This window comes from Pipra filicauda, unplaced genomic scaffold, assembly GCF_003945595.2.
Source record: "Pipra filicauda isolate LSUMZ 115617 unplaced genomic scaffold, ASM394559v2 scaffold418_size605597_pilon, whole genome shotgun sequence".
Lineage (NCBI taxonomy): Eukaryota > Metazoa > Chordata > Aves > Passeriformes > Pipridae > Pipra > Pipra filicauda.
This window is the reverse complement of record NW_024104552.1, coordinates 543,662-557,599: the sequence shown is the minus strand read 5'-3', so window position 1 is coordinate 557,599 and position 13,938 is coordinate 543,662. Positions and strand designations below refer to the sequence as shown.

General features: G+C 38.2%; 1 protein-coding gene across 1 annotated transcript in view; it reads left to right on the top strand.

Annotated features, from left to right (window-relative positions):
- The window catches only part of MCM9 (minichromosome maintenance 9 homologous recombination repair factor), a 47,423-nt gene extending 38,906 nt beyond the window's left edge, over positions 1–8,517 (top strand). Inside the window, exons 11-12 of the mRNA XM_027716304.2 lie at positions 3,984–4,129; positions 6,340–8,517. Of these exons, the coding sequence (XP_027572105.2) occupies positions 3,984–4,129; positions 6,340–7,870 (1,677 nt within the window). The 3' untranslated portion in view covers positions 7,871–8,517. The remainder of the gene's footprint in view (positions 1–3,983; positions 4,130–6,339) is intronic.
- Positions 8,518–13,938: the final 5,421 nt, after the last annotated feature.

The window sequence follows — 13,938 nt, the reverse complement described above, 5'->3', positions numbered from 1 at the left end:
AAGACTAATTTTACTCTGAGAAACCTTCAAATTCCGAACGTGGTTGGACCGAAAATTGTGCATTCCAGTTATCATGTGGATTTATGTAATACTTCCATGTAAAAAGCCATTAAATAAATGTGGAAAGCTAGATTTTAGTTTACTGTAACATTGTTAGGATGTTGAAAAGGCAGCACACTTGGAATTAATAAAGGAAATGTGAATCTGATAGAAGGGTTTTTTTTTTTAGTAGAAATGTAGAAAATAATATAGGCATTATTACTTCAGATAGAATATTTTTAAGAGAAATAAACCTTCATGCTTTGGAGTAGGAAAAAAATTACCATAAGCAGATTACCCAAAGTTTTATGCGTAGGAGCTTTTAGCACGTCTGAAATATTTGGGTTTGGCTCTGTCAGAGATGGTGTACTCCACTGCACAGCTGACTGATCTGATCCAAAATGGCATTTCCTATGTTTCTGTATGGGTTGATATGAATATATTCAAAGTTTTATATAGCACCCATTAGCTCAATGGACCTGAAAGACCTTTGCAGGAGTAGATATGTTCCTTTTTGGAAACAAAGCTCTTCAGGATAGGTGCACAAAGTCACATGTGGCAGGTAGGCCCTTGTGATCTCCCTTGTTCTTTCAGTGAGGGTTGAGAGACTTGCAATTTGTGCCACAGATAATCTACTGCACAATGTAGCAAATAGAATTTATCTCAAAAATACTACAGGGCCTGACCTTATTAAGTAGGAAAAGATTATTGCGCTGTTTTGAAGAGCTCAGCTTTTCAATGACAGCACTGCATCTAAGTTAAAATGTGAAGCTGCTGAAATAGCGGAAGATATCACATAAGTGTTCATTAACTGCAATTAAACCTGTAATTAACTAGATGGGAATTTGATGGGACAGTGATTTCGAAGCAATACGGTTTTGGATATAAGAACTCTGAAATACTAATTTTCTTTGTTTGTTTTTGGTAAGAGATCAAAAAGTGAAATGTATGCATATAATAGTATGTCATCTCTGTGTCTCTCTACCTCATCAGCATGAGTAAAAGCAAAAGAATTGTTTTAACTATGGCTCACTCTTTCATTTTTCTGCAGCACTGCCCTCAAGGGCTGCAGTTTGCATGACAAGCATCTGTCTAGTAAGAGTCAGTGAGAAATTTGCCTGAATTATGACTGCAGAAGACTACCTGGGAGTAGTTGGTGTGCTCACTGTATTTGTTCCACTCTTCACTTCTTATGAACAAGTAGACAAATGTGTTCATTTTTGCTAGGAATCTGCAAATTTGTGCTCTGCTATTTAAGTTCAAATTTTACTTTCCTCCTGGAAAGTATAAATGATTCACTGAAACTGTTTCTTTTTTGATGGAAGAGATTTCTTTGTTTTAGTAAAAAAAGATAGAAGTAGCATGCAAAAGTTTATTTTCAGAAATGGATTTCTTCTCTAGAAAAAAAAAACCCACAACATTTTGTATAGATACATCCTCTGTTTCCAACCTAATTGTCAGTCTGTAGAATGAGGTTGTAAATGGGGAAATACGAGTATCCTTCTTGAAGGACTAGCTACCACCTTTTACCTCAGCAAACTCCATCTTCAACACTGTCTTTGGAACTTCTACAATAAGTCATATTCTTACCAGTATAAATTTAAAGTTTACAGTTCTCCTGCGAGTGTTCAGATATTTCTTGTGAGCCCTCTTGGGAAGGAAGACTATAAAATTTTCTTCACCAACCTAGTTCATTGTGGTTTTTTGTTCATTTTGTCCTCGAATTCACCCTTATATTTCTCTTCCTACTTTGTCAACATATTTCAATTCCCCCACTTGATCTCTTCTTTGTCTCATTTCCTCTTGTTAATACTGTCTCCCTCCTTCTCTTGGTCATGTTTCCATCCTTGTTTTATTCCCTTTACAATCACTCTTCTTTTATTCCTTTTTATATTGGATTTTCCCATTCCTGGGCATTTTACGCCCTTCCTTTCTGCTAACTTTCTCTGTAACACTTTCTTTTTTTTCTTTCTCTGTTCTAGATCCTCTGCCCTCAGCATGTGATTTTGTCATATGGTTACCTTCCTCTACTCAAAATGATATATCAGAATCTCAGAGGGGCAGATATCTCAGAGACATGAGCACCAGCACAGGAATGAAACCTCACAGATATTTTAAATTCACTTAGAACTTCACACACAAATACACAGACTATTTAAAAGAAGCTCATTGTGATGGCCGAGTACAGCACTGAAAAGTCAGTGAGGACAAGACATTATTGTACCCCATGGCCATATATCTAATTTTTTTCCACTGGATCTTTAGGTCACAGGCTGACAGTAATCAGGCCAAAAGGAACTATCTTTTGTTAATGTTTTGCTCAATATTTTCTTTATTGCCTGCTGTTCTAAAGTCAGTATTCTCAATTTCTTCACATATTTTTCTGTGGAATTCATTTCCAGTGTACTTAAATATTTCAGAAATACCAGTTCACGTATCTTCACACAGTCCTTGTGAAGTGATGGGATGGTACTACTCCTGTTCTATGATGTGAGGCTGAATTATGCACAATGAGAAGAAATTGTCTGCTGGAACATACCCCATGAGAGATGTTTGGGGTTTCAGAGTAGTAACACTCTGAGTGTTTGAGCATATTTTCTGTTTTCTGCAATTTCCTTCTGTGCACACACCACATCAGGATCCCACTTACAGATTTATTGTCTTTCAAAACCTTTTCTTAACTGGCTCATTCTGAGTCACAAGAACTAGAACTTAGTGTCAGACGTGGAATCTGGTTCTCCTTGGCTGCTTTTAACTGTTCTAACCAAGACACTGAGTCCCCACCTCATTACCTGTGAACTTTCCAGTTCCCGAAGCAAATACTGCAGAGACTACAGACTTGTGCTTCTGTGTGGAACAGATCCATCATGTGCCTGAAGTGATATGCAGAAAAACAACCCCAAGTGGTAACTTCAGTGAGATACATTAAAGGTTGCATGAATGGCCTTATTTTTAGCAGTGTGCAGTGTTAGAGGGCTTTAATTAGCCAACAGAATTATGTTTTTCCATGTAATTTTTTTAATATAAAATTTAAACTTTTCAAAACGAGAGAACCATAAATTGCCACAGTTGAAAATGTATGGTACATGTGATACCATATGCAGCAATTTCTGTATCTGGAGACTCTACCGACTTGTGCTATTGCTCTCATGGTACTTGATACATATCTTGTTCATTACTTGTACTGAATTTTATAGATTAGACAGGAGTGGTAAACACTAACTAATTTGTGGCAAAATAGAGGGTTTGTGGTGTGAGGTGTTTTTTCCCAAAGGGCAATTAACTACAGAGCTATTCTAGATTATTTGTTGTGGAACAAATCACTGTGCAAGATGCTCTGCTCCAAATAAAAATTATTTAATTTTTACAAGGCACAGCAAAATTGTCCCAGGTTAAAATCACTTACAAGTCACTGGAATTACTCCCAAATAGTTACTCTTAAAGAACTACTCAGAAATATTTCTGCCAGACAAGTCACCCTGTGTTGGTAAACCTTAATACCCAAGTCTTTCCCTTTAAGGAATTAGGCAAAGCTAATGAAAACTTCTAGTAGTCAGAACTACTTCTGTTATAAAAGTTCCTCACATGGGCAGAATTTTTACCAGGTATTTGGAAAACTTTTATAACTGTCATTTTCATTTTCAGTCATGATGTTCTCAAGCCTTAGGTGGACTTCCCATTCTTTGTATCAATAAAAATAAACCAGGACGAGTAAACTGCAGGCTTGATCATGTAATTGCTTTATGTGTATGAGCAACTTTGCCTATGTGAGCAGACCTAATGGGATTATTTATGTGGATACAATTAATAAATATTTTTACCTTAAGCTTTAAAATATCTAGGGGAGAATTTTGGATAAAATGATCTCCACTGTGTTAATTTGGTGCTGAATAATAAAAGTAGTTTCCTACTATTTTTTTTCTCCAATCTCTTTGTTGACATAGGGGGGTGCACTTCTTGGAGGCATCAATGCCTTACACACCTCATTTCCCGAAAATCCAATGGCGCAGTACCGAACACAGTGTGAACTCATATTGGAACGGCTGGAGCTGCAAGATCTTCTGCACAAAGAGCTACAAAGACTTGACAGGTCTATACAAAGCAACAAACTAATTCAGAAGTGAAAAAGAAGTTGTTTCACAATAATATTTGGAGAGAGTCTAAAAATAGGGTCTGGCATTGGGAAGGGACTTGTTCTTTAGAGGACATGGATAATCAGAGAGATTGTTTTGAAGTAGCACTTTGAGATCATCACAAGATCATTTCTCTCTCTGGGTTATGGAATTTACAAATATTTTAAGAGCATTTTAATCAGTTCTCAACTCATATCTCAATGCTATGCTCGGATAAATTTCAGCAGAGCTTCTTAGAGCCAAATGCCAGATTCTGTAGCTGATCAAATAATTTTATATAACCTTTTGTTGCTTGCAGCAGATCTGCTTCATGATTTTTTAAGCCTTCTTTTGTGTTGGGCTTGTTGGGATCCTTCCCTTTCTGCTAAGGAAAAATGTAAGCCTGGATCAAAATTCTGTTCTTTCGAGTGATTTTTCTTTTTTGACATGCTGGAATTTTCACTGTCTCATCTCTAGCTTTCAGCTCACTGCAGTAATCTTTGGAAAGTCTATTTGTCATTTTTAATAGAAAGCTATTAATGTACTGAGGCTGAGAGAAAAACACAAGGATTGGAAGGAAATAAAATACAAAAAAATAACACTTGTTTCCTGGAATGAGATTAGGCTCTAAAGAAACTTGTACTTTCTTGTTGTTAAAGGAAGATAAAAGACTAATGTTGTTAAAGGAAGATAAAAGATTAATGTTGTTGAATTTAATGGAAACAGCTAGGAGAATTCACTTTTCTTTTAACTACTTTTGAGACTTATTTTGTAAGTCATAGTAATGATATGTTAAATAACCACGGAGTCAACAAAAGCAGATGAAAGTAGGATATATTCCAAAGACAGACAAAAACTAGTTTTAAAACAGAGGTGTTCACAAGGGATCATAGAAATGTAGGATGGGATGGGAGATCAAATACAAAGACAGGATCAGGTCTGCATTTGACCTTCCTGGCAGGGGCTCATGTTATCTATTCTGAAGCCCTTCTAATGATGAGGATTTTCCATTGCCACTGTATAGTCTATTCCATGATTGCTCCACCCAATGCTCGTAAAGGTTTTCCCAGTATCTCATTGAACCCCCTATGCTGCAAATTAAGCTGATTTCTTCTTCTGTCCCTTAAGCAGCTTAGGGAATACTAAAATAATATCCTCTTTAAAACAACCTATTCTGTACTGGAAGACTTGTTCCATGCATTCCCCCTAAGCTATATTTCAATAAAACAAACATATATCTCTCATCCCTTCATGACGAGTCATAGTCTATATCCCATAAAAAATTTAAGAATAAACATGTTAGTAAACAGTTATGATAATTACTCTAAAACATACTTGTCAATGTAATGTTTTCTCTCTCATATAGCAGAGAAACTGTTTATAATGCATAAGTATCATTTCTCTCACAGAAATGTATTTACTTTTGGGGTGGACTGTGGCTGCTTTTCACTCATGGTTTGTATCACTATTTACCAAAAAACCAGAATACTGTCTCCCTTTGAAATTATATGTTTAAGTACAATAGACAGAATATCAGCTATAATGAGATTGGAGGGAACCCTCATTCTAGCACCTCTGTTGTTTTGGAGGGCCATGAGAATACTGATAGCCACAGACAGTCATAATTAGGTGTTATAAGTGATCTGAGATGCTTTCACTCTATCATATGGAGTTTTTGACATGTTGTGTACATAGAGATTATGAGAGAAATCCAACAACAACAACCACTGTTCCAAGTAATACCTAGATTTTCCATTCCAATAACTTGTTTGAGGCTTTGTCTGGTTCAGGATAAATTTAATTAGGTTCCTGTTCTAGAAGATAGATTTACAGAATATGTAAAATCCTGAGGGACTTTAGCAATGGTTGTAAGTAGTGCAAAGCTGTTTGTTTAGTTTTTATTTTTTTCTGTTTGGTTTACCAAGGAAATGCAGTTTAGGTGGTTACTTCCTCTGTCCATCTATCAATTAGGGACAGTAAATTCTACCAATTACTGTCAAAGGTGCTGAAAGATCACAGACTGCAACACCAGCTTTTGTAACTGTATGTGAAACTTAGCACTATACCTTTGTGACCTATGTTATTTGTAGCTTTCCAACAGTCATATCTATTAAGTATCAATAATGCAATGAAGAAAGAAAAAGAAAGAAAAATAATTTACTATGGCCTTTTTTTTTTCACTTTATAGATTGCAAGTGGAAAATTCATCCCAGCTGCAGCCTGAAGAGACAAATTTCAGTGCTACCACAAGATGCTTGAACGGGGATGTGTTTGGACAGTCAAAGCAAAGGTCTCAGTCAGAACCTTCAGAGCAACAAGAGGATAACTCTGAGTCACAGCCGCCTTTGCCTGAAGGCAGCTGTGACAGGGATATTCATCCAGAAACCTTGTGCAACCAAGCACATGGTAATAACAAAAATACCAACAGCCTGGCATGGTTTGACAGCCTGGAAGAGCGCAGAGTTGATGCTGAAGAAACTTCTCAGAAGAAGTCTCCAGTGCCCAAGATATCTCCAAATAACTTGGCTTCAAAAACCCCGTGTAAAACATCCTGTTCTGAAGAAAGATCTGCTTCAGTACCTATGAAGGGAAATGGAATACGAGAGTCACTAACAGCTGTGGATCTGCACGCTCCTTTGAAACAGGACAAAGTTTCCAAGTTAAGCAGGAAAAGGACTGAAGAACACAACTGTTCTTCTTCAGAAGCTCATATTCCAGACCCAGCATCACCAAGTGCTAGTGTACAGGATTCAGTTATTACACAACATGCTTCTAAAAGGTGGCAGAGGCTGCACACGGAGAAATCACGTGGGTTCTTTACAAGTACACAGGACCCTGAGGCAAAGGCTCTTCATTCAGTATTACCTGCCTCTGGCCTGTCAAATCTTTCAAGTGATGCAGATTCTGTGCTAGGGGAAGAAGAGAACAGTATATCTGTAGCAGCAAAAAGTGCAACAATTTCCCTGAGAAAACAAAGTAAACGTCAAGTAGTGAAGGAAACAAATGTAAGTTCCCATGAACCAGAAATCTTCGACAGTGAAAGTCCCCCAGCTGCTAAACTGGCTAAATTTTCTTTCAGACCAAGGACAAAACTTGATCATTCTTCAGAGAAGAAAAATGAAGAAGTTTCTCTTTTTCACAGTGAAACTATTTTTAAGCCGGGGGAGCAGCTCCGGGGAGAGCAGGTGCCAGAAGCATGCTGCCCCCCCGAGGAAGGCAAGATGACATTGACTCGCTTAGGAAAATGTAGTTTGGAAAAACAGTCAATTGAAAATAAAGAGAAAGAAGAGCAGGAGAGTCAGGCCTTAGGGAAAGAAATCGGAGGAAGTGCAACAATATGCTCTGATGTCAGTTTTGATGCTGCGTCACATCCACCTCCTGAGAAGAAAAGGGAAGGAGAGGAGAAACTTGGTGACCCAAGCACAGGGAAGGTGCGCTCCAGCACATTAGCCAAACTGTCAACTTTCTCCTTTGTGTCACGTCCTGAGTCAAAATCAGAAACCTCACCTGCCATTAGGACTGACACTAACAAGGAAAGTCATAGTACCTCACTGAAGGTGCACGTGAGCAATCCTAGCAGAAGGAAGAGTTTTGTGTTGGGAAATGCTGGTAAAACCAGTGTGATAACACAGAAATCTCTCTTCTCAATAGCAGAGCTAGATGATGCTACATTAGATTTTGATTGGGATGAAGAGGTTAGGAAAAATCCAAGCTCGTAACATGTATATCTTCCCGATTACTTAACACGCAGTTCTTCTGAATCTACATCCTTCTATCAATTGTATCCATGGTTTTCAAACTATTTCATAGATTCATCCTGGACCTGAGTTGACACCAATGAACATACTTTCTTTAAGGGTCATATACTTTACATAAGCTAAGGACCATGTGTACTGCAGGCCTGATGTGGCTTTTAGTTTTCTAAACTCTTCCCAAGACTATTTATCCTAGTTGACTGTTCTGATTGACCTGATGAAACCTGAAGATTTATATGGTTATGTTCATGTATCCAGAGTGAATTATCTTGCAGAAGAGCAGGCTTGATTGACTTTATCCTTTATTTCATGTAACAGTTAGAATTACACATGATTCAGATTGTCCTTCCAAATGACTATGCTGCTTTAGAAAAATGATGATGCTAAAGCTATGTAATTATATTTTGTTCAACTATTTGTCTCAACATAGTTACCAATATTGTCATTTATCATCATGCTATGGTAAGTATTTCCATGTTATCATGATCATGACAATTTTGCTGCATCTTTGATTACTGTACTCCTTGTCACATGTCTAATGTTGAAGACATGGATCGAGAGATATTTGTTTCTGTTTTTTAATTTCAATTTTAAATACACTGGTTCAGATATCTGTGTTTGTATTCTGGGTCATTTTATCAAAACCCAACTCTGTAATAAACACACAGTTCTCCACTGCAGAGACAACAAATTTCAGGTGATTGAATGGGAGTCCTCAGTAACCAGGGTAACTTTAATGCAGTCAGTAAGCCCTGGCATATAAACTATACTTCAAACATAGCACCATGGTGAAGAGCTTCCCTAGTGCAGCTTGGTTCTGATTCAGTTAATGTTTACTCGGCTATTTTAATTGTGATTAGAGTTTTACTGCATCTGATATGCAGTTCATCTTCCGTAGCATGCTACGTCATTTGTCTAATGGGAAATTAATCTATTAATGCATTACATGTTTACAGGGAAAAGTAAGCCTTAATTTTCTTTTAGTGACTTGACTCGTATGTTTCTTCTCTATTTTGACTCTCCACGGAATATGTTTGTTATTACCTGCAAGGTAAACAGAAAGTAGAGTGGTTGCTTACAGCACAGTAAATCCTTTGAGAGACTTCCTAGCACAACAACAGATTCTCTGTTGATTTGCTTAGAAGTAGCTCCCTTGAAACCAGGTGAGTTAAAATACTGCAAAATTTCAGAGAATTGAGGGAGTGTGAGGCCCAAGTACTCCGGAGTGATACAAGAATAGTAGGGATAGTAGTTGGCTTACTGTTAAGGGTTTTGGGAAAAAGACGGAAACATTGCTGTCCAGACTGCTTGTGGGGTAGTTCCTCCACTGGAAACATGACATCAACCAAAACAAGTGGAATTTATCCACCTCCCTCCCAAAGCACAGAGCCACCCATCATGTTCCTTCTCACCAACACCTATGCCAGGTCAAGGGGGACATGCACCCATGACCTACTGCCAGAGAAAATCAGAAGTTTCCTACAAGATGCTGTGTCTACACTGAAACTTGAGAAGGGTCAAGAATACTGGAGCTATTAACATTTATGGTGGTCTTCCTACTTGTATTTTTTGCATCAACCACTTGCATGGTGGTCTCATTTACAATCAGAAATCCTCTTTGCTAGCTGTTTGGTTTGATGGATGTTACTAGCTGGCCAGCGCAAAGCCAGAACATAGCTACTGGATCCCATTCAAGCATCATGAATTCTTTTACCATGTAAAATGATAAATTAGTCAAGAGAAATTTCATCCACCTATGCTGGAAGTACTGTTTTATTTATCACATCCCTATAGAACAGTAGCTATGGCCTCATCTAATGTAATTTGTTGTGTAAGGTTATGTGACAAGCTGATCTCAAGAACTGCAGGACCTTTTCCTAAATATTCTTTTGTGGGAGGCTGATTGACTTTTTTGCCTGGATTGCAGATGTCCTTAGTACTCAACAACTAAAGCTTAAATCAGTGAGACTTGTGTAAGGTGCAGTGTAATTATAATTTCACCCTTGTGTCTTCATCTCTCTCGTATTCTTGGTTGTGAATTGGCCCCTTCAAGAAGAAATGGTAGTGAGTAGTCTCACTTGGGATATCTGGGAGTAGAGGAAACGAGAAAATTATAGAGGTTCAAAGCGCTTCTTGCTGAGGACATCTGAGAGCCTAAGACCTCCCACATTTTAGCACCTGTCTTTACTAGGTTGCAAGTCAAGCTTGCAGCCCTCAAAACAGTATGTCTGAGCGCGTTAGGACAAGTTTGATAATCCCTGGAGACTTTCCAGACTTCCTGGAAAGAGCATGGCTGGGTTGCTATCTACCACTTAGATATGTTTTAGCGACCTAAATCTAAACCTAGACTGTAGAATTTAGGCAGAGTGAATTCTATCATTTTTTGTAGTGTCTTAATGGTTAATAATTTTTGAGGGACAATATGTTAGATAGTATATCAGTAAAAAATAAGTTTGCTCTTCAGACTCTCCAGACTAGAAGTAGTCCACCTTGTGAAGTGGAACAATGCTTCTTTATTGAGCAGAGGTTTTTGAGATGTAAGGGGTCTGCTTCTCCCTTTTGTGTAACATGAGAAGTGGAACAAAAGCCCAAAGGAGTCAAGGAAGGATACTGAAAACTCCAATCACACTGAGGTCACTCTGCCTAGAAGACCACTTGGGCCTTGTTTCCCAGTTAGAAGCAAAGAAAAGGAGGCACAGGGACATCAGGGACATTCTACTGAGCTTTCAGAAAGGCCCATCTTTCCTATATTATCAGAAGAAAAGCACTGATGTTTTTTCAAACTGTCTGCAAAGAGGTTCTAGCCACCAAAATGTATGAGGTAAATAACCAAAGAATAAATTTGGAAAGGCAGATACTGCTGAGATAATTCTTTATCAGACCAGCTGAAATACTACTGTTGTGGTACTGCTTCTGATTCATAGCACAAATTCAGAGTATCCAAGGTAAATGCGAAACACCGAGTAATAAGAAAATGAAACCTGCTGCTGATTTACTCTCTCCCTCACCACTGCCATTTATCAGTGTCTTGGCAGGAAACATGGCTAACTTCTTTCCTTTCTCTTTTTAAACCATCTTCTCCCACAAATAATCCCAAGTTTCAATGTTTTTTGAGTGCTACAATAGCCCAGTGATGGGATAATTTAAACCATTATGGCAGTGACAGTTTACTGGGCTAACCTACAGATGAATTTCCCTTTCATCAGTGGGCAGATGAGTCACTCCCTGTCAGCCTGCCTTCCTGGCCAGACACTGAGCCGTTATCTCCATCTTTTAACACTTGCCTCTCCGAGTCTATGATCTATCAAACCAATTACTACTGTTGAATATACTTGTATTTTATTAAGCTGTGTTCATGGAAGGTGAATGTATATGTTACTGTTGCTGTCTTAAAACCCAGTTGAACCAAACCTTAGAAGCCACTGGTTTAGTAGTGTGATCAGACCCTCGTTTGTGAGCAGCAGTGAAATGCTGTTAGATATTCAGTGGCCAGACTCCACTGCCTTGGCTGAAACCAGATTTCATCAAGTTAGTGTGGGACTGGATCATGTCCCATAGTAGTGTTCTCCTGGATGGCCCATGCAGACATGCTGATGGGCCTCAAAAGGAAGGTGGAAAGCAAAAAACCCAACAATTTAATTAGGTTTTGTTTAATTATATTTTTGGATAAAAAAATGCTTCATCATAATTCTTTTAATCCTGCTGCATGGTACTTTTGCAGGGAAAGGCACAGCCTTGTCTAAAACGAGACTGGGTTTAAGAGACCCACACTCCTCGGAATTAGGAGCCCAGGTATGATATTTTAGACTGTCGTGAAGTAGCCCCTCTTAGTGCCTGAATCACTTCTCATTTGCCAGTACTTGGGAAGGGGGAGCTGTGGATAATGGTTCTCTGTGGTTACATATATCACTGGTTGATTTACAGACCCCTCTGAGGGCCTATCTCCTCACTTCTTTTGTATCTGGAAGGTCCTGCTGAAAGAGGCTTCCTAAGGAGTCTTCCTCTCTTCTTCCTATTTACAGAAACAGGCTATCAGCCATGCCCAGGGCTTATTTTTGGGTTAGATGCTATTGACAACAGTCTTCATATGGTGAAGGCAAACTACAAAGCTGTTCCTGGTTATACAACCACAAGTTATTTCCAGGTCTCAGCTGAGGTCTTTACCTGTTGGTTTAGGATTTTTTTAAATTCCTTCATTTTTTTAATCTTTTTTTAGTGATCTTTTAATTTCACCCTAATTCATCCCTTCATTTATTCATTACCCCACTTGCAGATGAGTTTCAGGATGCTACATACAGCAATCTAGCATTTGTCACCTGTTTGTTGAAGCATTGCTGCCAAGGTGACATTTAAGACAGTGCAATCCATAAATGTTTGTGTGAAATTTCCCCCAAATGAAAAGGCAGTAAGGCAGAAAGCAGCATATTTTATATCCAATTTTCTTCTAATATGTTTGACTTCTTTAATTTAAACTGTTACACTATTAAGTTACACTTAGTCTGATCATTCAGGATCACCTGAAATTCTTCCTAGAGACAGTAGGATATGTGGTTATTCGTTACTTTTCAGGATCTTGCAGCACTTAAGAGGACAAAGCTGTTCTTCATATCCTTTTAGTCCAATCTTGCTTCAGACCATTGGCAGATGTTATCAGACACGGTCTGTGACTGCTGCCACTGCTTCCTTAACCTCCCCTTCAGGTGCCTCCTTCCCTTCCTCCCAGACACTGTTGCCTTCTTTCTCTGGAACTTGGGACTGTTGTCACTGCCCGGTCCTGCAATGTCAGTGCAGCTCCCTTCAAAACTCCCCTGAGAGGCATTGTCCATCCTATTTAAGGCATTTCTGGGGTGGATACCTAGTTCTTAAGCTTGTAAAACAACCCAAATAGGAATCACTATGTAAACATCTTACAAAACCAGTAAACATCTTACAAAACCAGTCTTCAGTTCTTCCCAGCAGTATGAAAATTTTAGTCATGCCACAAAGAACATGGTAAAAGAGGAACTGAAAGAGGGACCATGAGCCATGTGTAAGAGCTACTCTGCTAACACAGAATCACAGAATATGCTGAGTTGGAAAGGACCCACAAGGACCATCAGGTCCAACCCTTAGCCCTGCACAGCACCAACCCCGAGAGTCACACCATGTGACTGAGAGTATCATTCAAATGCTTCTTGAACACGTTCTTGTGGTGACTGCCGGCCAGACTTACTCCAGTTCCTATGCTGCTTTTCGTTCTAAGTAACTGGTAAGCAGAAGAAAACCCTACATGGCTGAGTTTGCTTGTTGCTCCTATTATCCTCAGGACAGTAGTTTCAATGCTGTGATTATTGTCAGATACATAGATTATTGTGTTAAATATTATAATGTGGTGTGCAGTGGGATTACAAAACCAAGTGAGCTAAAGCCAAAGGCAAGGCAAAGTCAAACTGAAATGAAACTTCTAATTAGTGCATTCCATGTGAACAGATTTCCCAAGTGAGGACATATAACATCACATTCTAAAAGGAATGTATGTATTGATGGAAAGATGAGGTAAATCGAGTATTAAGTGCTCTGTATTTCATGTGAATGAGGCAATAGCTTCATTAATAATGAATACTAATTATGTCATCTCCCTTAGGTATCTGGTGTGTCTTTGCTTATCGATACTTTCCTTCCTGTTAGATAGAAGAGTATTAATACTTCCAAGGAATAACTTTGTCCTTTACTGACTAAAGAGCACAGCTATTTTAGAAAAGATTGAAAATGTGTTTCTTATCAAGTCTGATTATTCTAAAATATATATGTAATTACAATTTTGCACATAATAATTATATATATCATTTAATAACTAATACACAATAATATATGCATAACAAATACAGATTGTTTAAAAATGCAAATATTATTGTACAAATAATATGTATTATTGCAATGCACTTTAGGAAGACGTCCTTAGAAGCAGTGACTTTTCAATCAGTACCATTTCCTAACTTGAACTCAATAGTTGTGAGATAGTTACCATATGTAAAAAGGCAAGGAAAGGACTA